The 26,323-nt window shown below is 32.9% G+C and overlaps 1 protein-coding gene across 8 annotated transcripts in view; it reads left to right on the forward strand.

The window, feature by feature from the left end:
• RNF19A (ring finger protein 19A, RBR E3 ubiquitin protein ligase) overlaps positions 1 to 25,373 on the forward strand; it is a 58,927-nt gene extending 33,554 nt beyond the window's left edge. For 7 of the 8 annotated variants that reach the window (XM_074268154.1, XM_074268189.1, XM_074268159.1 and 4 more), the window contains 9 exons: positions 4,306 to 5,073; positions 9,161 to 9,369; positions 13,833 to 13,977; positions 14,650 to 14,812; positions 17,252 to 17,366; positions 17,758 to 17,919; positions 20,416 to 20,629; positions 21,649 to 21,792; positions 23,143 to 25,373. In XM_074268154.1, the coding sequence (XP_074124255.1) occupies positions 4,454 to 5,073; positions 9,161 to 9,369; positions 13,833 to 13,977; positions 14,650 to 14,812; positions 17,252 to 17,366; positions 17,758 to 17,919; positions 20,416 to 20,629; positions 21,649 to 21,792; positions 23,143 to 23,824 (2,454 nt within the window). In that variant the 5' untranslated portion in view covers positions 4,306 to 4,453 and the 3' untranslated portion in view covers positions 23,825 to 25,373. Of the gene's footprint in view, positions 1 to 2,137; positions 2,231 to 4,305; positions 5,074 to 9,160; positions 9,370 to 13,832; positions 13,978 to 14,649; positions 14,813 to 17,251; positions 17,367 to 17,757; positions 17,920 to 20,415; positions 20,630 to 21,648; positions 21,793 to 23,142 lie in introns of all 8 variants that reach the window. The other variant, XM_074268166.1, reaches the window with a different exon arrangement.
• The last annotated feature ends 950 nt before the right edge of the window (positions 25,374 to 26,323 follow it).

The raw sequence follows: 26,323 nt of genomic DNA on the forward strand, positions 1-26,323 counted from the left end.
TGACTCATTTATTAATATGACTTTTTTCTAGTGCTCTCAATTTAGTTTTTTTTTTTTTTTAAACAAAGCTAACTCTTGCTTAATAATTAATTAACCTGTGTTTACCTCTGAAGTTTTGCTTGTAAATGTTTTGGCATAGTTTTCTTTTAGGTAATGTCTTGAGTATCTTTATCACTATAATGGGTTTTTATTGTGAGATTCTTTTTGGTATGTTCATCTTTCAGCTTAATTTCCTGTTTATATTTTTATTCTCTTGAATCTTGTGTTTGAATGCCAAATTTTCTTTTCAGCTATGGGCATTTTTTCAGTAATGTTAATTGTCCAATGCATTTTGTAGATTAATTTGATGATTTGGAGGAATTGGGGTTCAGGATGTAAGTTTGGGCATTGAGAGGAAAAACATTATGCCATTATTATATGCCATATTATGCCATTTTCAGTCTCCCAGCTTCTTTAAGCTTAATCTTTTAAGACCCTTGGTTAATCTCTATGCCATAACAACACTTTTGTGGAGTTACTAAATATGACAAAAGAGTGTGAAGGATTTCACGGGGATATATGATTGACTTTCAAATACATAATATTCATTCAGGAACTATGAACACACTTTGAGGAGAGCAGCAACATGCTAGATATTGAGAATTATATCAAGTTTGGGAAGGGCATAGTCCTTGTCTTTCAAGAGTTTACTATTCAATATAGAGATATAATACAAACAGGTAACATAGTATTATATATCCCATTACATGATATATTAGAGAGTTTTGTATTATGGTATGTTATAAATTCAATAGGGAGAAAGATCAATGTGTTTTTGTTTTTTGTTTTTTTCATAAGAGAAATGAGATTTGAGCTGTATACACTTTGAAGGAAGAGGAATTCAGTTTGGATAGCTTAGAGAAGATGAAAGATTTATCTTTTTTTTTTTTTTTTAACAGTACATATGCATGGGTAATTTTTTTTTTTTTAACAGCATTATCCCTTGTACTCACTTCTTTTCTGAATTTTCCCCTCCCTCCCTCTACCCCTTCCCCTAGATGGCAGGCGATCCCATACATGTTAAATGTGTCATAGTATATCCCAAATACAATATATGTGTGTAAAACCGAATTTCTTGTTGCACAGTAAGAATTGGATTCAGAAGGTAAAAGTAACCTGGGTAGAAAGACAAGAATGCAAACAGTTTACACTCAATTCCCAGTGTGATGAAAGATTTATTCTATAGATATACATATAAGAATGTATATGGTATATTTAGAGAATAGTGTAAGGAGAGCAGATTCTAGTTGGGATGCAGAAGGTTTGTATAGTTCATAAAAACAAAAGTTGGGAAAATTGGTGATGATCAATCATGGGATAATTCTGAATTTCAGGATAATTGTAGATAGATAGGATAGGTAAGATAATAAATTTCTTTTTTCTGGGATGATTTTTTTGATAGTCATGATTATATTGTATTTGTACAAATGGACCTTTAAACCCAAAATTTGTTTTGAAACTTAGGAATACTTGCTGACAGTTTAAAAATAGAAGGGCAATTTTATTTTCTTTGAGTGCTTACCATTCTCCACCTTTTGTTCAGAAACTAATGATGAAGTTATCATGAATATTGCTACTGTGAAGGGATGTAACAATCTTTTCTCCTGTGATTCAAAGTTCTAGAAATTATTTTGCATATATTTTTATATAATTTTCTATTTACATGTTTTTTCCCTCCATGTAAATTTGTTGAAGGCGGACACTTTCTTTTTTTTTGTCTTTGTCAGAACCTGGGATATAATAATAAATGTTTGTTGAATTGATTTCTAAAATGTAGCATAACTTGATTTCAGAAAGTGATACTTTAATAAACTGATTTTAGAAAGAGCCTTCATATATGAGAAGAGAAAATTCACATATTCCCTCCCCCTTCCCACTGGACCCCCAATTATGTAGGGAATAACTTTTTCTATAGAGTACTAGACTTGGAGTTAAGTAGAACTGAGCTCAATTCTTGCCTTAAATACTTACATGCTAGCCACTTAACTTTTCTAATAGCAGTGTACATTCTTTCCTCTTGTTTCAATTATCCTTCTTATTTTAAATAGGGCATTCCAAGTAAACAATTTCATTAGAAGTTATTTTCATTTGGTTATAGCTAGTCCCATATCATATTGTTACTTCTTAGAAGATAATAAAGCATGAGAGATGTGAAGTGGACTCAATCACTGATGTGCTATATGAGCCATGGGTAAGTCATTTCATTTCAGATTCTTAGTTTTAAAATTTATAAAATGGGGTGGAAAGTTAATGGTTTTACTAGATGATTTATAAGGTCCCTATAAGGTCCCTTGAAGCCCTTAGAATTTTATTTGATTTTAGTTCCCTGTTATTATGCTGGAATTTGATTTTTCTCATAGACTGTATGTCTCATAGACAGTATATCAAAATCATTTGTTTTAAATAAAAATTATATGATTCCTTTAAACTTCTGAAGAAAAGAGGATTGTGTTTACCAGCATGTAGAATGATAAGGTGTCAAAATTCTTCCCATTCCATCTAATAGAGGTTTGAGGAATACCTGTAGCCTTTGGTGACAGAAGTACTGTGATTTTTGAGACAAGACTTGAATGCCAAGTTGTCTTAACTCCAAAGGCTAGTCCTATATATAGCCCTAGATCTACTACATTGCCCTGCCTCTTATACCCTCTATTTTCTCAGAAGTACTAGCAAAAAAATTTCTCTTCTTCATTGTATTTACCATTTTCTTCATATTTCCATTTTTACTGGTGGTATTCCGCTTTCCTTATTTGTAAAACAAAGATAATAACCTATCTTGCTTATTTTTCTCATAATCTTATTGTAGGGATCATATGAAGTAATATAGCATGGGATTTCAGGTTAAGAAAATTTGCATAGTAATGAACTGAACCAGCTACACCCAGTGAACCACTACATAGAATTCCCAATCCCTATATTTTTGTCTGCCTACATTTTTGATTTCCTTCACAGGCTAATTATACACTGTTTCAAAGTCCAATTCTTTTTGTACAGTAAAATAACTGTTTGGAAATTTATACAGATATTGTATTTAATTTATACTTTAACATATTTAACATGTATTGGTCAACCTGCCATCTGGGGGAAGGGGTGGGGGGAAAGAGGGGGGAAAGTTGAAAGAAAAGGTTTTGCAATTGTCAATGCTAAAAAATTACCTATGTGTAAATTTTTTGTTAAAAGTTTTTAAAAATTAAAAATAAATAAAAGGAAAAAGAAAAGAAAATATGCATAGTGTCTTCTATGCTTCACAACAGGATGATAACATTTACCAAGTATTTCTAGAAATTAACACCATCTGGAAAACAGAATCAAAGTTGTAAGAATTTATTGACAATATAGAAAATTTTATGTGTCCAGATGAAATATAAACTTTTCAAAGAGTTTTAGAAAAGAACTTTTTTCCTCATCCGTTAGCTGGTATTTTGATTGAATTACATATAATCTTTATAAATACTCTTTACTTTAAATATCAAAAAATGCAATAGGGGGCAGCTAGGTGGCGCAGTGGATAGAGCACCAGCCCTGAATTCAGGAGAACCTGAGTTCAAATGTGGTCTCAGACACTAAACACTTCCTAGCTGTGTGACCCTGGGCAAGTCACTTAACCTCAGCCTCAAAAATAAATAAATAAAAGGCAAGCTTATAAATAAGATTCTTCTAATTTAAATAATAAATTTTAAAAGGAGCTATTTTTCATTTGTTTATTTATTTTTGCATTTCTTAACTACTCATTGAAAATATTGGCTTTAAAATAAATGTATAAAATGAATTTATAGGTTACTTTTCTTAAAGCAGGACTTAAATTAATTTTCTTGATAGTTTTTATTTTTTATTTCATTTTTTGGATTCCTTTTTTGGGGAAGATTATAAATATTTTAATTTTCATAATCTTTTTTTTTTTTTTTTTTTTTTTTTTTTTTTTTTTTTTGGCCTCCTAAGACCAGTTTTGAACTCCGGTCCTCCTGAGTTCAAGGCTGGTGCTCTATCCACTGCGCCACCTAGCTGCCCCCTAATTTTCACAATCTTGTGAGCAGACATAAAAGTATCCTACTCTCTCTCTCTCTCTCTCTCTCTCTCTCTCTCTCTCTCTCTCTCTCTCTCTCTCTCGCTTTCGCTCTCGCTCTCGCCGCGCACACGGACAAAATGACTTACAGTGCAAGAAACCTTTCAAGCCCAGAGTCTATTTGATTTACAGCAGTGGAATCTTGATAACCAATGACTGCTTTTCAAAAGAATTAAGCTAATTCTTATTTTTTCCCCCTACAGAACATCTATAAGAACAATCGCTTGGAAATTAAAACTGCTGTGAAGGTTCTTCAGCAGGAACTAAGAAGGATTATCTCACATCATGGCCAAATCTTAATGCAGAGACAAGAAAAATAAAACTTATTACTAAATATGATGAGGGTTATTTATGAACCCTGACTTTGATTCAGTTATAATGAGTATCCTAGACATGAGTTTGCATCGCCAGATGGGGTCAGATCGGGACCTTCAGTCTTCTGCCTCGTCTGTGAGTTTGCCTTCTGTTAAAAAGGCACCCAAAAAAAGGTCCTTTAGGTCATTTCTATTTAGGAAGAAAAAGGATACCAAACGTAAATCAAGGGATCTCAATGGCGGGGTAGATGGAATTGCAAGTATTGAAAGTATACATTCTGAAATATGTACTGATAAGAACACAGTTTTCTCTACATATACCTCTAATGACAATGGAACAATTATCAACAGCAAACAAAATGGAGAGTTTATGGAATGTCCTTTATGTCTTTTGCGGCATTCTAAAGAAAGATTTCCTGATATAATGACCTGTCATCATAGATCTTGTGTGGATTGCCTACGACAGTATCTGAGAATTGAAATCTCTGAAAGTAGAGTTAATATCAGATGCCCAGAATGCACAGAACGATTTAATCCCCATGATATTCGCTTGATATTAAGTGATCATATCTTGATGGAAAAATATGAAGAATTTATGCTTAGACGGTGGCTTGTTGCAGACCCTGACTGTAGATGGTGCCCAGCTCCAGACTGTGGGTAAGAATATACTATGTACTATTGGGAATTTGTTTTTTCTTACATGCTACATTAAATTTTTCTGTGGATGAAATTAAAATTGCTGAATAATATGCAATATAAATATTCACCAAAGACTCACTTTTTGAATTCTTTTATTTATTTATTTATTTATTTATTTATTTATTTTTTTGAGGCAGTTTGGGTCATACACCTAGGAAGCATTAAGTGTCTATGACCAGATTTGAACTCGGGTCCTCCTGAATTCAGGGCCAGAGCCCTGCACTATCCACTGCACTGTCTAACTTCCCCAAGACTATCACTTTTTAAGATTTTACTCTGTTTGAAATGAACAAAAGACTTTATTTCAATAACTCTCAAGTTAATCAAAAGGTAAAAAGCTCAAGGTTCCTTACCTAATCATAATAATTTGGAAAGAATTTCAGTAGTGGAAGATAGAGAATGCAGGAGTAGATGCTAGCAAAACAAAGTAACAAAATGTTTCTATTTAAATTACCACAAAAGATGGGAGAATGAAGATTGGCCAATTTTAAAAGTTGCCAGTGATGCTACTACTAAGTATCTATATAGTATAATTTCCTTCAAATAGAAATACATCAAAGTAAGATTTTGTGCTTTTAAGTGTTTTTTTAATGTTTTATATAAGTTTGGTTTTTTGTTTTTTTGTTTTTCAGTAAAAATGAAAAGAAAATTTAAAACTTAAATTTTAATATTGTGTTGAAATACCCTATATTAAATGTTTACTGTAATTCATTGTAAGTTAAAAATAAAATCAAGCTTGGCATTTCTTAATCTGGATCTTTGGATCCACATTTATGTTCAAAGAAATTTCATATACAGTATATATTGATAGTGAATTGTCATGAATCTAAATCTGACATGTCAGTTAAAATTTTTTGTTAACTAAAATACTAATTGTGACACCCCATTTTCAGATCTCAATGACAATTTATATGCCATAGAATTAATGATTTAGTTTTCTTTTACTGTGATTTATTTTTTTGATATTTGTTTGCATTAACTAGCGAAAGAGTAATAACAAATTTTGGGGGGGGAGTTGATTATATGTGTATACATATTCCTCCCATTTTAAAATATATTTACATAATTTTTTTTGTCAGATACTTATCATTTATCATGTCCAACACAGGGGAAAAGGGAACAAGAGGATCATAAAATTATCTTAGCATAAGTTTAGAATATTCCTAGTAATCACTCAAAATTAGCATTTATTAATTGCTTACTGAAAAGTGCTGGGTATATTTTTTAAAATGCAAAAATACTTTGTTACCCTCAAGAAACTTAAATTGTAATGGGAGACAAAAATGTAAATAATTTATTCACATTGCAGAACGAACCACATGGATTTATCATCTGAGAAAACAATCTCTTGGTTTTTAGTAGAAAAATTGTCACCATTAAATTGACAGAACAATACTATAGTGAGTTTGAATTTTGATGATTTAATATTCTTACAAGAAGTAAAATTATAGAAATACATAACCATAAAAACAGAAAGTCAACAGCTTGGTAAAGAAGCCACAAAAATATACTAAAGAAAATAATACCTTAAAAAATAGAATAGGTAGAATGGCAAAAAGGGGTACACAAATCCAACAAAGAAAAAGAACTCCTTAAAAAGTGGAATTGGGCAAGTTAAAGCTAATGACTCCATGAGACATCAAGAAATAATCAAACAAAATCAAAAGAATGAAAAAAAAATGTTTTAAAAGCTAACATATTTCATTGGAAAAACAATGAAAATATATCCAAAAGAGATGATTTAAGAATTATTAACTACCCAAAAATCACAATGCAAAAAAAAGAACTTAGAAGTAAACTTATTTAATGAAATTTTAATAGAAAAACCACACTGATATCCTAAAATGAGAAGGTGTAATAAAAAATAAATTAAAAGAGATCCCAATGAACACCCCCAGGAATAACTGCAGAGCTCCCAAGTCAAGGAGAAACTATTCCAAGCAGCCACAGTCAGGATAATCCAACACTTAGCAGCTTCTATATTAAAGGAGCAGAGGTCTTGGAATGTGATATACTGGGGGGCAAAGGAGCTAGGTTTACAGCCAAGAATCACCTACCCAGCAAGATAGTATAATGTGTCAGGGAAATGGTTATTTAAGACAGAGCTTAACTTTTTTTCCATTTGGGACTATTTTTCACCCAAGAAATTTTTACATGACTGGATATATAAGTACATAAAATAAGTATACAAATCAAACATTTACTGTTAATGTTATAATTGTGAAATATCCCCACATTCCATTATGAGAGCCCACATGGGGTTGCTACCCATAGTTTTTAAGAAGATAGGATTTAAAATACAGAGGACTTTTAATCATTCCTAATAAAAAGACAGCCAAATAAAAATGTTGATATTAAAACAAAAGAAGAGCAAGATAAAAAGGTAAACAGGAAATATAGAGATTCAGTAAGATTAAACTATGTATACATTCCTATATGGGAAGATACTGGAATTCCCAAGAACTTTATCATTATTAGGGTAGTTAAAAGTCATGTACATAGAAGGCAGGAGTGTGAGTTATCTATGATGGAATGATATCTAAAAAATAAAGATTAGAAAGAGGGATTCACTGTGGAAAGGTGGGGGGAATGGAGAGGTAGAATGGGGTTAGCTCACATAAAAGGTAAGAAAGAACTTTTACAGAGAGGGGAAGTGAGGAGAAGGGGTAACAGACAATGCTGCAACCTTATTCTCATTGAAATTAGCCCAAAGAGGTAATAACATACACACAGAAGGTTGGAGGGGAAGAGTGAGAAAGTAGATTGGGAGAGAATCCAGTGGCTGGTAGAAGGGAAAGCAGATTAGATGAGTTAGTGGTCAAAAAGACTTTTGAGGAGGGGGCGAGTGGTTGAAGGCTAATCTTAATTTGGGCTTGAACACTACTGATAGACTTGAGATGAGAATTTAGAGATGAAAGGGTTCTTAGAGACCATCTAGAGCAAAAAACCCCTTCCCCCATTTCACTTTGATCTGACACATCTTGCCTTAAAAATGGATTTATAGTTTTTTTATAAGAAGAAACCTATACTTAATAGTTACAAGAATGATACTACAGGCTTAAATACTAGAGTAAAGCTACAATTTTTAAAAAATCCTAATAGATTGTTACAATGTTATATACAAAGTATAGAAAGAACAGCTTCATGTTTTCAAAACAAAGATAATGGTTGCACTGACTTTTTTTTTCTTGTTACACATATTGCAGGACTTTTTTCAGTTCAGAGAAAATTAGCTCTTGCATTCAACTTAGAAATGGCAAAACAACTAAAGAGTGAGATGTAGCAAGTTTTTTTGTTTTATTTTAATTGGGGGGGAAGAAGGGAAAGAGAGAATTCCCATTGACACTGAGTTTCAACTGCAGAAATAAAGTAAGCATAAAAATTGATTATAAGGGTCTGCTTTTATGGCATTTTCTTAAAAATAAATTATGAAAAGGACATCCTTTAACAGGTAAGATAAAGGTTGAGAAAGGACTGAAATTTTTTTTTTTTTAATATAGCTTCTTAAGGAAATGTTCACATTTGCTAATGTGTTAATCACAGATCAATTCTTACTGCTACTCTGTTCATGTTTAGAATGAATGTGGGGGGAAGGGGGGAACAAGCTTTCTCAGAACTGAAGGAATAAGGTGAAAAATGGAATTATGGAGCCAGAGGGGCAGGAGGCACAGCATGCCATAATGGAAAGAGCTCTGGATTTAGAATCAGATGATGTAAATTCAAATGTCAAATATTCTACTTATCAGCTTGGTGACATTGAAAAAGTCACTTAATCTCTCTAAAACTTAGTTTCCTCATCTTTGTACAGTAGGGAAATGCACTAAGATTCTTTTCCAGATCCAAATCTGTGATCCTGAGCCTTTAAAGTATGAATGTACGTACGTAGCATTCATTCTTTACCTCTCAATAGATAATCATTTAACTTAAACATTTGTTTGTGGGCAATTTGCTGAAAATGAAAATTGTTTAAAATTATCATTAGTTTTTTGAATATTTCTTGTATTTATGTACTTATTTAATCCTCATCTCATCTTGATTCTTCAAGATATGCTGTGATAGCATTTGGCTGTGCTAGCTGTCCAAAATTAACTTGTGGACGTGAAGGCTGTGGAACAGAGTTCTGCTACCATTGTAAGCAAATATGGCACCCAAACCAGACCTGTGATGCTGCCCGACAGGAGAGAGCACAGAGCCTCCGTCTGAGAACAATACGTTCTTCTTCCATTAGTTATAGCCAAGAGTCTGGAGCAGCAGGTATTTATGTTCAGTTATTATCTTTAAAATGTTGGAAGATACGTTGCAGAGAAAGAGTTATTTTGCCTAACTTTTGAAATACTTTATTACAATAATTACAAATATCGTATGTGTATATGATTAATTTGCATTTGTCTCTCATTTCCATAGAGATTTAAGCATAAGTTTACAAATCTAAATCTATATTTTCAAATCATGAGTTTGAAATTCTTTGAAGGTTCATTTGTGAATAATGTATGTCTTCCATGGCCAGTAGGAAAAACATTTTCATAAGCCACAGAATCTCAAATTCAGATTCTGTAGCCCATTTTATTATTTATCCTATGGGTCTTTATAAGAGGCTCATGTTACTTTTTTTTTTTTTTTTTGAATGAGGCAATTGGAGTTAAGTGACTTGCCCAAAGTCACAAAGCCAGGAAATATTAAGTGTCTGAGGCCAGATTTGAACTCCTGACTTCAGGACTGTGCTTTATCCACTACACCAACCAGCTGCCCTCCTCATGTTACTTTTAAACTCTTAATGCTTTCATTGGTATTTCAATAAGACAGATCTACGAGGGAAAATATTTTTGCTTTTGGGGAATGAAAATTTTGATCTTTGCTTGAACTGAAATGTAAAATGTAAACATTCTTTCAGTTTGTATGTACCCAGAAATGTTTTCATAAAACCTCAGAGTATTAGAGAATAAAATGAGAAAAAGTGAGAGACCTGAAGTAGTTAATGAAGGAAAATGAACTGAAAACTAGCTAAGCAGTTAACTTTAGTATCACTTGAGAAGTGGCATGCCCCTTCTCTGAGTTGGATGGCATCCAACAGAAATGGAATCATAGAATTTTGAGATTTAGAAGGAACCTTAGTGTCCTTCTAGTCCAATTCATGTTTAAATGAATCCAGACCATATCATTTCTGACAGATGGTTTTCTTAAAAGAGGCCTACCACCTTTTGAAATAGAATAAGAAGAGTTAGGAGTAAAGGGGGGTAAAGGAAGGTACTTATTAATAAGGAAAATTTGTTTGTCAGTGAATTTGCATGTACTTTAACTATATGTATACATCTATATATACATCTGTATACACACATGTATATAGGAGTGTATATGTATGTATGTACAATCAAGTAATACAATGTTTATTAGCAGACATTTATACTCCCAAATGCATTCACCCCTGTAAAGATTTTTATTTCAGTGATTCTATCCAAAGCATTTCTAAAACTTCTTCTGAGATTACTTTTAGAACTTGTGCATTTGGGGGAAACTCTAATAGCTCCCAATCACTTTCAAAGCCCTTCACAACATAGATTTTGATCTTTGCTTTAAAAGATCATGAATTTTTCAGTTTATTCAATCAACATCAATAACAAATGTTTTCCTGTCTCAAAAAGTAATCAATCACTTTTTCTTTTTTTTTTTTTTTTTTGTAATTTTTATTTGGTCCTTAATATGTCCAGCATCCTGTCTCCATTAAAGAGATTAGTTTTGACATATGGATGTTAAATTATAGGCCTAATCCTCTCATTCCTTACTCCCAATCATATTTATTAGCTTCTTTCACCATCATTCTCAGAGGTGCCTACCTTTGCATTGAATTTAAGTCCTAGTGGAAGATATTAACTGGATCAACTACAGATTTTAAATATCTAATATTATTTGGGTTTTCACTACTACAGTAATTTCTTTTCTGTGATTATCACAATTCCCACAATGTGTGTTTAAAACCTTCTTTCAAGTCAACAAGTCTATACTAAATCTTTGAAAGTTGTTTATATTTACAATATTGTTGTTTCTATAAAGACTGTTCTCCTGGGTCTGCTCACATTGCAACAATTTGCTAAAGTCTTCTAGTTTTTCTGAAACCATTTCAATTCAGTAAACATTATAAATCTAATCTGTGCCAGGCACTTGGGATACAATTAAGGAGGGAAAACATAGTCCCTTCCAAGGATCTTATAACTTAATAGAAGAAGACAACACACAAAAGGTGTTACACCCCTATGGAGTACTCTAACCTGGTAGTTCCCCTTTGAGCTACTCTTAATGCCCGTCTGTCAATGGCACGGCTAGGCCACACTTACCTGTCTTCGGGCACCAACCCGGATCCCATAGAGACAGACTACCATTAGGTAGGGGTGAAGCAAAAGAGAACTTTATTCTGAGATAGCACATATTTATACCCCACTGATGATATGGGGAAAGGGGGAAATCCTCTAGGAACCTGGCATAATGGGATTGGCCGGAGAAGAAGGAGGGAGGGTTTGAGAGCTAGGCTTTGAGATCACTAAGGAGGGAGGCGTGGTACCTGGAATCAGACACCACCTCTTGGGGCTGTGCCCCACCTCCACGTAGGACTCGCCTTCGTCTCAGAACCTCTCTTCCCTCAGGTCCTCCCACATGCCTTGAACAGCATTCCTTACTTCTAGAGGCTTTTTAACTCTTACAAAAAGGGACAGGGAAGCCATTAATGGATACTTGGCCAGAAGGTGTGCTATTATCAGGACTTGATGACAAACACAAATGCTGATGGAAAAAGGATTATCAAAAATATTATGAGTCTTCTACAAAGGAATGCTTTGATGAAAGGAGTTTAGTATACTGCCTTCTAGTCCTCCACTCTGAGGGGAGAGGAAACAGGGTTTGTTGAAAAAGTGTAGAGTATCAAAACCTGAGTCATCCTCTTGATTTCTTAAAACACAATGTGATGTATTCCATCAAATTCATATGTTATTGGTTCAGTCAATTTCCCAGTTGGCGTGCATCTCCTCAATTTCAATTCTTTGGCATTACAAAAAAAGCTTCTATAAATATTTTTGTATAACACCTCTCAGATTGGCCAACATGACAGAAAAACATAAGGATAAATCTTGGAGAGGATGTAAAAAACTGGGACACTAATACATTAATAGTAGAGTTGTGAACTGATCCAACCATTCTAGAGAGCATTATGTAATTGTGCCTAGAGGGCTATGAAACTCTGGATACCCTTTGATCCAGCAGTGTCACTACTGGGTTTATATCCCAAAGAGATCATAAAAAAAGATAAAAGGACCCACATCTGCAAAACTGTTTGTGGCAGTCCTTTTTGTAGTAGCAAGGAACTGGAAACTTGAGTGGATGCCCATCAGTTGAATAATGGCTGAATAAGATATGGTATATAATGGTAATGGAATATTATTGTTATGTAAGAAATGATTAACAGGATGATTTCAGAGAGGCCTGGAAAGGCTTATAGGAACTGATGCTAAGTTAAGTGAACAGAACCAGGAGATCATTGTGCACAGCAACAGCAAGATTATATGATAATCAACTGTGATGGACTTGGCTCTTTTCAACAATGAGGTGAATTGAATTGATTCCAATGGACTTGTGATGGAAAGAGCCACCTGGGTGTGGGTCATAATACTGTATTTCCACCTTTTTTGTTGTTGGCTTACTTTTTTTTTTTTCCTCTCTCTCTTTTTTCTTTTTTTACTTTTTGGTCTGATTTTTGTTCTGGAAATATGTATAGAAGAATTGCATGTTTAACATATATTGGGATTGCTTGTTGTCTAGGGGAGAAAGGGAGAAAAGTTTTTGCAAGGGTGAATGTTGAAAACTATATTATGTATTTTGAAAATAAAAGGCTATTAAAAAAAAATACATGTTTTTGTCCATATCGATTCTTTTTCTCTTTCTTTGGTTTCTTTGAGATATAGACTTCATAGTAGGATTTCTGTGTCAAAGGGTATGGACATTTTTTTAGGGCATAGTTTCAGAATAATTAAGACACAGCTTCTCAAATTAGTGTATTTGTTTTCCCAAAGTTCCTCCAGTATTTGTCATTTTCCTTTTTTTGTTATCATAACTATCCTGATTGATACTTAGGAGTTGTTTTAATTTGCATTTATTTCTCTATTAGTGATTTAGAACATTTTAAATGTGTTTATTGATAGCTTGGATTTTACCTCTGAAAACTACCTCTTTATAATCCTTTGATCTTTTATCAATTGAGGATTGATTCTTTTTCATATATGTTTATTCTCTCTGTCTTACAAAGTGAAATTTTTATTAGAGAAATTAGTTGAAAAAAAAAATTTTTTTTCAGTTAACTTATTCTCAAAACAGCTCTGATAACCTGTTGTGCTGTGAAAGGTAAACCCGAGTTCTCTAAAGTTTGCCAAGCAAAGAATCAACTCTGGAAAGACTTAGAAATAGGTACAGTGATACTCTATGTGGTCTAAGGGCTAAAAGTTTGTTATCAGATTGTTATGGAATAATGCCTTTTTTCTACTCATTTTAAAGAAGATATAATAAGTCATAGCTTATGATCCGTGTTGTTAGGAGAAGTTACCCATTGTAATGGAAAAATTTTGGTGTGTGAGTATCTTTGTTTCAACTATTAAGATTCTATTGGAAATTTTATGAGGACTGATTATTGATTTAATTTGGTATATTTTACATATCAATTTTGTTCTTTTTCTTAATAGCTGATGATATAAAACCATGCCCACGATGTGCTGCTTACATAATAAAGATGAATGATGGAAGTTGCAATCACATGACATGTGCGGTCTGTGGTTGTGAGTTTTGTTGGTTGTGTATGAAAGAGATCTCAGATTTACATTATTTAAGGTAAGTTAAAATCAAAATGCCATTACAATTTTTCTAGTGTTTTAAAATTTAGATTAGCAATTAGCAAAATTTCTAGAAAGAATGAAATGAGACATAGGTTTGCAGAGTGCCAGCCTTAAAGACCTGGAGTCATATCTGTCTTAAGACACTAGCTAGTATATGATCTAGGTCACTTACTTAACCTACTTGCCTCTGGCAAGTCTTTAAAATTGTAAATAAGGATGTTTTATTGTATCTTAATGTTTTTGCTTTGGCCGTATTGTCTCAAAACTTCTTTTAAAATTTTTTGTGTATAAATCATGACTGCCCACAATGAGTATATATATCTAATATGTGACTAAAAACAGGAATGTTTTACTGCTTGAGTAATAACTAAAGGTTTTCTGGAATGTTTGATGACTAAGGGCCAATTCTAATTTAATGATAGCTTGAATTTTTTTCCTCTGAAAACTACCTGTTTATATCCTTTATCAATTGAGAACTTTTTTTTTTTTTTTTTAATAAATTTGACTGTTCTCTTTATATCTTAGAAAATGAAACTTGTGCTATATACAAACTACATTTTTGTTTTAGAAAATCTTTTGGTTGTATTAAAAAAAATACTTTAAGAGGAAAATTCTATAACCTGCCTGATAATCACTGCTATATTGGCTTATTTTTTCTTTTCATTAGCCCATCAGGTTGTACTTTTTGGGGAAAGAAGCCTTGGAGCCGTAAGAAGAAAATACTGTGGCAGCTGGGAACACTCGTTGGTGCTCCTGTAGGAATTGCTTTAATAGCTGGCATTGCTATTCCTGCAATGATTATTGGAATCCCTGTTTATGTTGGACGTAAGGTAAAGTGCACAATTCCTTATTTGATATGGGACTTTTTATTTTGTTTTCCAAATAGATCATTGTAAATTGCTAGTATATTGTTTTTTTCCCTTATTTAAGGATAAACTATTACTTAGCCATAAGGCTATCAGTTTCAAAAGTCTTTTTTGGATCTGTTACTGCTTCATTTCCAAAATTCCAGTATCCACTGCTTTAAATTCAGTGAGACAGGTATTTAGTAAGCATATAGCTAGATCACTGGATTTGCTGTCAGGAAGACCTCCTTGACTTTTAGATGTGTGATCCTATGTCATTTAATCTTTCTGGGCCTCAGTTTTTTTATCTGATGTCCCTTCCAGGCTAAAGTCAATACTCCTAAGACCTAAGACTCCATTCTGGCTTCTAGTGTTAACAAAAAGAAATAACTTGAGGTGTATCAATCAAAGGAAAAATTTTTAATGGATAATAATACATACCAATAAACTTTAAGGCTTTATATATATTATTACATTTTATTCTGACAACAACCTTGCTAGGATCAGATTAAGTAACATAATTGGTCACCTAGCTAGAAAAAATATCTGAGGCAAAATTCAGCCTCAGATCTTCCCAGATCTAAGCCCTATTTGTTGTTGTCTCCTCAAGAATATTTGAGTATGTTTGTAGACTAAATAGGAATTCATTGGCTTCTAGTCTGAAGAATTCCTGCTCACTTGGTTTGAAAATTGGAACATTTGTCCGTGTTCTGCGTATGTTTTGCATTCTCTATTATTTTGCAAAGATCATTGACAGTGATTTACTAATCACATCCAGAATTCTTTTATTGCCCTAGAATGTAGATTATCAAGGCTTTGTAATTTGAAGAGCAACTAGGAAATCATCTTGACTTTTTTGTTGTTCTAATACTCAGTAACTGTTTTTGTTACCTTTTCCAATTCAAGTGTTAGCAGGCTATATTAACTATAGCAATTAAAGAATTCTGTGAAGAATTTTATTTTCTGCTTTGGTGAAGGAAATACTCATATTGATAATCACTAATCTGTTTTGAAGCACATAGTTGAGTGTAGAAAACCGTAGATAGTGGGATAACTCTGGGAAAAGGTACACTAGAAACAAGTGTACCTTTTCCCAGAGTTATCCCACTATCTACGGTTTTAAATTTAAGATAGTTTAGCTTTTCAAGATCCTAGCATATTCCTTCTTAAACTCTAGTCCCTCCAGATCAGATCCTTTACATTTCATATTCAGGTCTGATAGTGTTATGCAGATTATATAACACATGAAAAAAATGGTTTATCTTCATTCACCAAGACATCACTGCTACATTTATTTATGAGGTGTAGATAAACTTTTCTGAATACATATAGTCATGTTATTCCACCTTTGTTTTGCAGGCTAAAATAATAAGACTCTAAAATAATATAAAGACTATATATACATATATATAAAATAAAGACTCTAAAGCCACCTGTCAACAGAGTACACAAATTATGTTTCCCAGGTTACTGAAGGATTATTATGCTATCCTTATCCCCATGCATATTTTGACAGTCTTTGAAGGACTTTGTCCAAAAGGAGATTGTTAGGACAAGAATATTACTTGTAGATTAGATTCTAGCTTAAAAGGTTGAAAAGTGTTGCTATGCTAGATCTATTAAGAGAGTTAATGCACATATATTCCCTGCCTTCTAGGAGTTGTACTTTAGCCTTTCTTTTTTTTTCTGTTCCTATTCCAAATAGCTGAACCCCAAATTTGAATCAAGATCCAGAGTTATTTGTCATTATCTTTATTCACCTAAAGGGAGAAGAGGGGAAAGTGGCTATCCAAAAATCAAGGCATGGCTGCTAGAACATTTTTTGTGAAATTGGTAAAGAATGAAGGCTTTTTTGGGCATCCCATAAGTGCCTACATACTACTTAAGGATCCTAAAATAGCATGAAAGCCATATAATTTACTTGGAAGTTCTCCAGTATGATATTTAAATATCCAGTGTGTAACCATGTTGAAAATAAACTTATTTTTTCTAATTTACTGATTATAAAAATTACACTACCACCAAATCAAATAGTTATGGCTCACTTTTTACTAGAGATTTCATTAGTTTAAAAAAACATTTAGTACTTAGGACCAATTAATATGACTATCATAATAATGATAGCCAGATTGCAAGAAATTGAAAATGAAAAAGTGGTAAATAATTAGAAGCAAGGAGAATGGGCTATATTTCTAAGTAGCACATTGTAAGTCAAGTTTGTAAATTAAAATTTCAAAATATTAATTAGGGATAAAACAAAATTTGTGAAAATTCCAGTAGAGCTTAGATTGTGTTAGAGACAGTTTTTTTTTTAAATAATGATAAAAGTGAGAAAATATTTTAACTTTTTAATAGACCAATTCCTTCTAAATAGAATATATAATGTATCTTTTCTCTAATGATTTCTCATTCTTTCTACTCAAGATTCATAATCGATATGAAGGCAAAGATATTTCGAAACACAAACGGAATTTGGCCATAGCAGGTGGTGTAACATTGTCTGTAATAGTATCTCCAGTAGTAGCTGCAGTAACTGTAGGTAAGCAAATTCTGAACACCTTCAGGTACTTCAAACTTAATTTTCATTAATGTTTTGAGGAAATTATACATAAGGCATTTTAAAATTAGTGTTAAATATGAATGTTTCAATTTGAACATGATAAAATATGCCTTTTGCAATAAAAATTAATAATAACTTATGTGTTGTGTGTCTTCATATTTAGTGTAGAGATTGGAATCATAATTCCAATTCAGATTGTTAAAATTTTAGTGGAATAAATTTTGTATACATATCTTAGTTTGGACTCTGGCACTTTTATTTTGTATTCATCATCTCTTTAAAATGCTTTCCAAATCTCATTTTTTTTTCATTGTTTTACTTTTTTGGTTCATAGTGACATTTAATTTAAATTCTCTCTCTCTTTTTAAAGGCATTGGTGTTCCTATTATGTTGGCTTATGTTTATGGAGTCGTTCCAATATCTCTCTGTCGAAGTGGAGGTTGTGGAGTGTCAGCAGGCAATGGAAAGGGAGTCAGGATTGAATTTGATGATGAAAATGATATAAATATTGGTGGAACGAATATAGCAGTAGGTAAGCCTGTTAACCAAAGGAAGCATATTACCTGAGAGTAAATACTTGAACATGATCAAGTATGATCTAGTCATAAGATTTGATTTTGAATCCTGGCCTTTGCTATTGACTCTCCTATTTAACATTGGTTTTCTCATATTTAAAATATGGAGAGTTGAACAAAATGAAGAAAAAAAAGATCTCTTTTGGCTCTAAATCACAGATTTTGTAATCCTAAGTGATAGAATCCTACTATTCTTCGTATTTATTTGTTCTGATATTAATGAATGCAAGCCCATTTTAAGTAAAAGTCATTAATTACAAAATAAAATCTTTTAAGAAAGGGATATGCAATGCAGTCCAAACTTAGATCATCTTTCTAGGCTTCCATATTCAATTTATCAAGCATATTAAGTACCAGTATGTGCCAAATGCAAGGATAAAAAGACATAACCCAATGGCTTCTTTTCTTGGGCAGCTTCTCTTTGAATAAATATCACATATCACACTGACATTGAATTTGCAGTTCATTAAACTTACAGATCTTCAGATCAACTAATGATCTATATCTTCCCCCCATACTACTGAAGCTGATTATTTAAATTCATGGGTAAGACTTTTCATACATCCCATTAAATTTCATCTTAATAGATTCAGTCCAGTGTAATATCCTGTCAAGATATTTCTGAATTTTAATGATCAGTTGTTTAGTGTGAGAGTTTTTTATCCCAGATTTGTATTCTCTGCAATTCTCTGTTGGATAGGTCTGTTCATTCAATCACCTTCAAATCCATCTAATTATCAAATGTATTTTCCTTATCTTTTGGTTTAGTAATAGTGTCAAAATAGGAAGTAAGTTTAGTATGGTCTGACTTGTACTTGATGAAATCATGTGGATTTTCATAATCAATACTTTCTTTTCAACTTAATAACTTAGCTACTTAATAATATGTTCTTACTGTTTGCCAAGAATTGAAGTTCTATTCGTTGGCCTATATGTATAGCTTGAGGACTTTATTCTTGTTCTGAGTTTTTTTTTGGGGGGGGAGGGGGAGAAACAACCCATAGTCATTAGCTCAACAGTCGTATTTGATGCTTCTTTTAGGTCCAGGAATGTAGTTAATATTGGGCATACGACCTGAATTCCTTAGTAGCAACTACTTGCTTTTCATACTTCATCAGAAAAGCAATTAAAATAAGATGCTAAAAAGTTCTTTTTTCTCTTTATTGTTAGTTTTATCTCACTGCTTTTTTATCTCACTAGCTTCTCTTTCAGACCTCATTATCCCTTACATTTCTGTAGCATTTAACACTATAAAACATCCATCTCTTCTTTAATTATCTCTCATCCCTTAGTTTTTGTGATTTTTCTTTTTCCTCTTATAGTTCTATTTCTACTTTTATGACTTTTTCTTGGGATCTTCTGGAGTACCTTCTTTTTTCTATTTTCTAATAAAGTCCTATCTTTTGCTGTTAATCTCTTCATTTGTGCTTTCCCCATCATAAATAAAGCTTCTTTGAGAGGATGTTCTTTTGCACTTGAGGTTCAGTCCCACACTGAAATCTAGTACGTTTTTATATTGTGAGTACATATAATGAGAGTGATACTTGGATTTTCTACTGTTACCTTCAATTCAGTATGTTCAGAACCAAACTAACCTTTTACTGTGTAAAACCTGACACTTGTAACTTTCTTGTTGCTTTCTTCCAGTCACCTAGGCTTAAAATTTCAATTGAATTGCAATCTTCCTTATTCTCCCCCATCTAGTAATTTCTTAAATTTTGTCAAATGTCTTTGTAACCTCCTGGCACTAGTGGTCATACTCTAGACAAACTTATTTGCATCACCTCAAAATAGTAATAATGAATTGACCAAGTAAAATAAAAGAAAAATAATTTTTAAATGGGTAATAAATTTTCACAGGGGAAACTTCATAGAAAACCCAGTGTAAATAAAAAAAATAGAAATCCTTTTATAATGAATAATAACAACTATAGATATTTCCCTCCATAAGAAAGAATGGAATGACTGGGGGGAGGGAGGGGAACATCCAGAGAAGTTTAAAAGCATAAAAGCACAATGAAAGAAATAAAGGAAAATAAGAGGACAGAAATTAGGTCTTTTAAAGAAAACTTGATCATTCCTCCTTTACCAAAGCAAATTAGTGAATTTTCCACCATAAATTATCAAGTATAGTATATCTATAAATATAATAATAATAATAATATAATTATATATAAGTATATAATAATATATGCTTCATGTACACATGAACCCTCTGAAATTGAAGTAATTATAACTTTTCATTTAGTTCAAAATTAGTCAGACCTTTGAGAGATTTAGTCAAATCCCATCTTGTTGCATTTTCTTGATTATATGTTCAGTCATTGTTCATTAGTTGTGTTGTTTTTATCAGCCTCCATCTATCTATCTTATGTTGGAATTTCATTTTTATCTTTAAATTTTCAGCTGTTATAATCAAACTCATTTCAGTTTTTAAAAATGTTTATACTTAGATGCAACTTCAGTAGCTGAAGCACGCCACAACCCTAGCATAGGCGAAGGCAGTGTTGGTGGACTGACTGGTAGTTTGAGTGCTAGTGGAAGCCACATGGATCGAATAGGAGCCATTCGAGACAACTTGAGTGAAACAGCCAGCACTATGGCACTAGCCGGAGCTAGTATAACTGGGAGTCTATCAGGAAGTGCAATGGTCAACTGTTTTAACCGGTAGGAAATGTTCTCTACACTACTGATAACCATGGTCATGGAATCATTAGATCTGAAGACATTATTGATGAAAATTACCTCATCAAATTGAACTGCCTTTTAGCCTATAAGTTACAATTTACTATTAACACAATTCCAATAGATTCATTTTGTTTAAAATATAAAAAAAATTTTAGCTGACTGTCTTACCTTTTCTTCTCTTTGTTTCTGCAAGGCTAATTTAGTATTCATAACTTGTAGCTTGCCGTAATCATATATAAATTTACCTTTTAAATGAAGTATTTTGAGAATTTAAAAGTAAGATTTCCTATGTTAATTAACTTTTTTTTTTTTTTTTTTTTTTTGCTGAGGCAAATGGGGTTAAGTGACTTGCCCAGGGTCACACAGCTAGGGTAGTGTTAAGTATTTGAGACCATATTTAAACTCTGGTCCTCCTGACTTCAGGGCTGGTGTTCTATTCACTGTGACACCTACCTGTCCCTGTTATTTAACTCTTAAAAGAGTTCTTACTCTTAAGTACAAACATACCTTGCTATAGTATATCTCATTTATAAAATACATATAATTCATTTGGTCACTTTTATCATAGAATATTTTGGTTCATTTTTTTCTGCAAAATGTTATTATTTAAATTCATTGTAAGTGTAGTAACTTTTGAAATAGAAAGATTATGGGGTCCTAGAGTCTGAAAATGAGAATAGTTAAGTCAAAATTTCAAGATTTGTTCATGTTTCTGTTAGTGAATTTATTCAGCATTTAGCTCATAATTATCAGCATCAAGTCCGAATTATTAAGTATTGTTATATTTCAATTGACTTAAGTAACCAAATAAAAGTACTGTTTTAAATGAAAACTTTGGAATATAATTTTGGTGGTGTTTCTGTAGTAATCATTCTCATTTATGTGACTGAATATTATTGTTTCACAAATTCTTACTAATTCCTAACACATTGTAATAGTGCTGGTATTGCTTATAACTTTAAACTTTTCTCATTTACTTTTTTTCCCATCTCCCCAAGGTTGGAAGTACAAGCTGATGTACAGAAAGAGCGGTATAGTCTAAGTGGAGAATCTGGCACAGTCAGTTTGGGAACGGTTAGTGATAATGCCAGTACCAAAGCAATGGCAGGATCCATCCTAAATTCCTACATCCCATTGGACAAGTAAGAAAAAAACTTATTAGATTAATTTTATAAGAGAATATGATCAAATGATCAGTTCGGATAATGATTTTAATCAAGTTTCTCATGTTAGAATGGAAATACTCTAAAATTATGTAATAAAATTGCCAAAGCAAAAGAATAATTATAAAAGGAGTATAATTATAGGGAACAAGTTTTGTTGTTGTTTTTTTTTTCCTAATCTATTTAATGTTTCCTCAGTTACATTCAAAAATTTTTTTTACATTCATTTTTAAGATTTTTACATTCTAAGTTCTCTCCCTTATCCCCACCCACAATCTCCTCCCCCCGCCCCCCAGACTGGGGTTAAGTGACTTGTGCAGGGTCATACAGCTAGGAAGTTTTAAATGTCTGAGACCAGATTTGAACTCGGGTCCTCCTCAATTCAAGTCTGGTGTTCTATCCACTGCGCTACCTAGATGCCCCTCCCACCCACAATTAAGAAACCACATGTGAAACTGCAAAACATTTGCATAACAGTCAGGACGCGAAAGAAATACAGATCTTCCATCCTAATGAAAATAAAAACCCTCAAGAAAAATTATAAATTAAAAATAGAGTAATAAGAGAATGTCTATAAACAAACTAGTCATTTCCTTTTCTGGATATGGATAGGATTTTTATTGTAAGTCCTTCAGACTTGGGAATGGGAAGCAAAATTTTTCTTTTTTTAAGACAATAATGATTATAGAATAGAAGTGGATGTTCTTCAGGCCAGGTATGTTGATTAGGAAGGAAGTAAAGTTTGAACAGCTAGATGGTGTAGTGGATTAAGTGCTAGACCTGGAATCAGAAAAATTTGTCTTCCTGAGTTAAATTTGGTCTCAGACACTTAGTAGTGATGGGACCCTGAGCAAATCATTTAACCCCATTTGCTTCAGTTTATTCATCTGTAAAATGAGTTGGAGAAGGAAATGGCAAACCATTCTAGTATTTTTGCTAAGACTGGTTTTCTGAATTGGACTTTGAAGCCAATAGGCTTCAAGAGAAAACTTAAAATGGGCTGAAAATATTTTGTTTCTCTTTAAACCATACTGAGTTTTAAGATTAATTCTTCCTATGTTAATTTAGCTTAGTAGCTTTTTATAATACCTTTTTACTCCCACCCAAAAAAATAGACCTTTGGTACCAGTCAAGTAAATGTAATGAAAGTTTTAAAAATATTTATAACTCATCTTGGTTTAGCTGTTTTTGAATGACATTTAAACATTTTAATTGTATTGCTTTGAAGTGATTTTTAGCATCATAATCAAATTTGTCTAATTTATTAAAGTGAATTTCTCTTAAGACTTAAATCAGATGTTTATATACACCATGAATTTTATATTTCAGAGAAGGCAATAGTATGGAGGTACAAGTCGATATTGAATCAAAGCCAGCCAAATTCCGACACAATAGTGGAAGCAGTAGCGTGGAAGATGGTAGTAGTGCTCTTGGCCGTGGTCATGCTGGTGGTTCATCTGGTGGTGTGCCAGAAGGTAAATCCAATGCCACCAAGTTGTCCAAAGAAACGGCAAGCAAAAAACCTAAAGGTAAACTGAGGAAAAAGAGTAGCATGAAGATAAATGAGACCAGAGAGGACATGGATGCACAGCTGTTAGAGCAACAGAGCACGAACTCCAGTGAATTTGACTCTCCATCTCTCAGTGACAGCATTCCGTCAGTAGCTGACTCCCACTCTAGTCATTTTTCTGAATTCAGTTGCTCTGATTTGGAAAGCATGAAAACTTCTTGTAGTCATGGCTCCAATGATTATCATACACGTTTTGCTACTGTTAGCATTCTTCCTGAAGTAGAAAATGACCGATTGGAAAACTCTCCCCATCCAAATGGCATTCCTGTGCTGACTACCCCTGCTGAAGTTCCACCAGTGAGTTATATTGCTGAAGAGCATGAGAGCAGTGTGACAACTGCCAGTGTAGATCTTTGTTTTGGCGGGGGACTAAAGGAAACAAATAACAATGATTCACAACAGGTTATGGAATTAAATACTGCAATTCAGACTGAAATTTAGACTTGTAAGTGCTGCAAGATATTTACCACTGAACAGCCCTTTCTGGAGCTGGTTGAACTACCTGTGACTACTGTAAGTTTCAAGTTACCAGCAGAAGCCAGGTTTCATAATAATGATGCAATTAGATTTTATATGGAACAAGGCAAAATGCTTCATGTGGATCTTAGTTACCAAACTTTGTGAAGTGAAATGAAGCTTTAAAAGTGCATTATAAAAGGACAATAAACTATAAGATCAAAGCTAATGTTTTGTGTGTTTGCCACAAAATTTTGCTTTAAAGTACATACATGTGTATTCAGATAGAAATTTGACTTAATTTATAATATATAAAATACTAATGTAGTTCAACATTCTCATGAAAACTTGAGGCTTTCTGATAAATGGGTAGTGGCAATTTATTGAAAACCACTAAGGGATACTGTTTAAAAGAAACATGAGTCTCCCAGAATCCTTGCAGGTTATTCTACAATAGCTGATGTCCTTTATAACATTTCTACTCATAACTGGGCACAATTGTTTTCCCTTTTGGGATAAATCATATGCAATGTGGATATACAGAGCTAAATGCAGCCCATTTACTACTGTTTGGATACTTGTACACTTTGAGCAATGTTTTGGCAATTTTTGCACAAGTTTGAAATAGAGAAACATGGTACGTGGTATATCTTGTATAATGTTTATATCATCTTACTAGAAAGGTATAATGGTAATTAAGTAGACAGACAGCAACAAATATGGTAAGATATATACAAAATGTAAAATAAGACTCCATTGGTTTATAAGCATTTTAAAGAAACAGTTACTTTTTTCATCAAGGGGAAGAATGTTGCCCCACTGATTCTTGGTGCCTTTGGAATAGACTGGGTTTTAAGTGCCTGGTTGATCGAGGATTTTACTGTGTTGTTTTCTGGAACATCCTCTTTGGCCACCTTGGATTATAAAGAAAAAACCACAGAACCCAAAATGACTGTGGTAGATAGGAAACACATAATTCTTATTGCTAATGGTGATGAAAAAGTATTAGCCTACCAAAGACTCACTCAGGCATTAGGGGACAAGTTTTACAGCAGTTTGCAAAACACATGCCCATCTCCAATCATTGATTCAAAGCACAGTGCAGGCTCACACAGGTAGAAAATGCAGATACCCATTATGGCCAGCTTTATTCCCTTTAACTTTGCTTACAAAAGAAGTTGACACTGGCCAAAATGCATGCACTGTTCACTTTCCTGCCTAATTCATTAAATGCAAAGCAAGTGATTCTGAAAAAATAATAGTAAAAATGTTCTATCTTCTCTGTTTCTTGTAAGTATTGCCATTATGGTGCTACTGAGAGTTTTGGCTTGGTTAAAAAGAAAAATGCCATGGGCTGCAGTCCTCTTCCATGATTCTTCCTTACCAGTTCCATTAATATGCTTATAACACTAGTGCCAGTTATGTTATTTGATAATGCTTGTTATGATATTTGTATATTTGTTTGCAATTCAATTTTGCTCAATAATATGCGTGTAAACTGCATACCTGAAATAAATCTAAGTACTAATATTAATGTCTTTTGATTTGTGCGTAAGCTTCTTTTGTAAGAACAGGAATATCATGTAATTTTCCTAAAATTACCAGCAGTCAAAATATTTCTAATTCTGATCTAAAATTACTAATAGATCTCAGGAGGTAGCTAGATAAAATATGAGAGATATAATAACTTGGTGATTTGAACACATTTGAAAAACCCCTATTCCTTCACTCAAAATGTCTTTTGTTAGGTTTTTAAAGCCTTTCATCCCCCCCATTGCCCTCCTTTGGACTCTGTCTCCCTCCTCTCTAGTTTTCTACCTAAAGTATGCTACTAAGAACTGAACACAATACTGTAAGTGGAGTCTGATCAGGGCAGAGTATACTGGAACTGCCACCTCCTTGTTTATGGACACAATGCTTCTTTTAGTGTGGTCTAAAATTGCATTCCCTTTCTTTACTTCCATATCACACTGCTGACTTTTTTCTGCCCACAAAAGTCCACAGATGGCTTTCAGATGAATTACTGTAAGTTCAGCATACCTCTGCCACCTTGTATTGGTAAAGAAGACTTGACTTTACATTTATCCCTATTAAAATTTGATTTCTAATTCTCTAGCCTGTCAAAATCTTTTTAACTCCTGATAGGCATCAAATACATTAACTATTCCTCTTGGCTTTACAACTTGCACAAATTTGATAATCTTTTTTTTTTTTTTTTCAATCTCTGAATAATGGTTTAATTCAACTAAACAAACCAATAGCAGTTTAGCTTGGTCCCTTCTAAAATGTTGTATGCCATTAATAAATATATACCTCATTGATGACTAGCATTCAATGCCATCACTTCTTTTCAGCTTCTGACTTAATTCACTTAAAATCCCCCCCAAAAATTGGTAATTTGCACATAATGGAAGGCATGGACAGAAATTCTTTAAATTTATGAGCAATATGTATGGTGCATTAAACATCACAGGTCCAAGTACA

The sequence above is a fragment of the Sminthopsis crassicaudata genome, chromosome 1 (assembly GCF_048593235.1).
Source record: "Sminthopsis crassicaudata isolate SCR6 chromosome 1, ASM4859323v1, whole genome shotgun sequence".
NCBI lineage: Eukaryota > Metazoa > Chordata > Mammalia > Dasyuromorphia > Dasyuridae > Sminthopsis > Sminthopsis crassicaudata.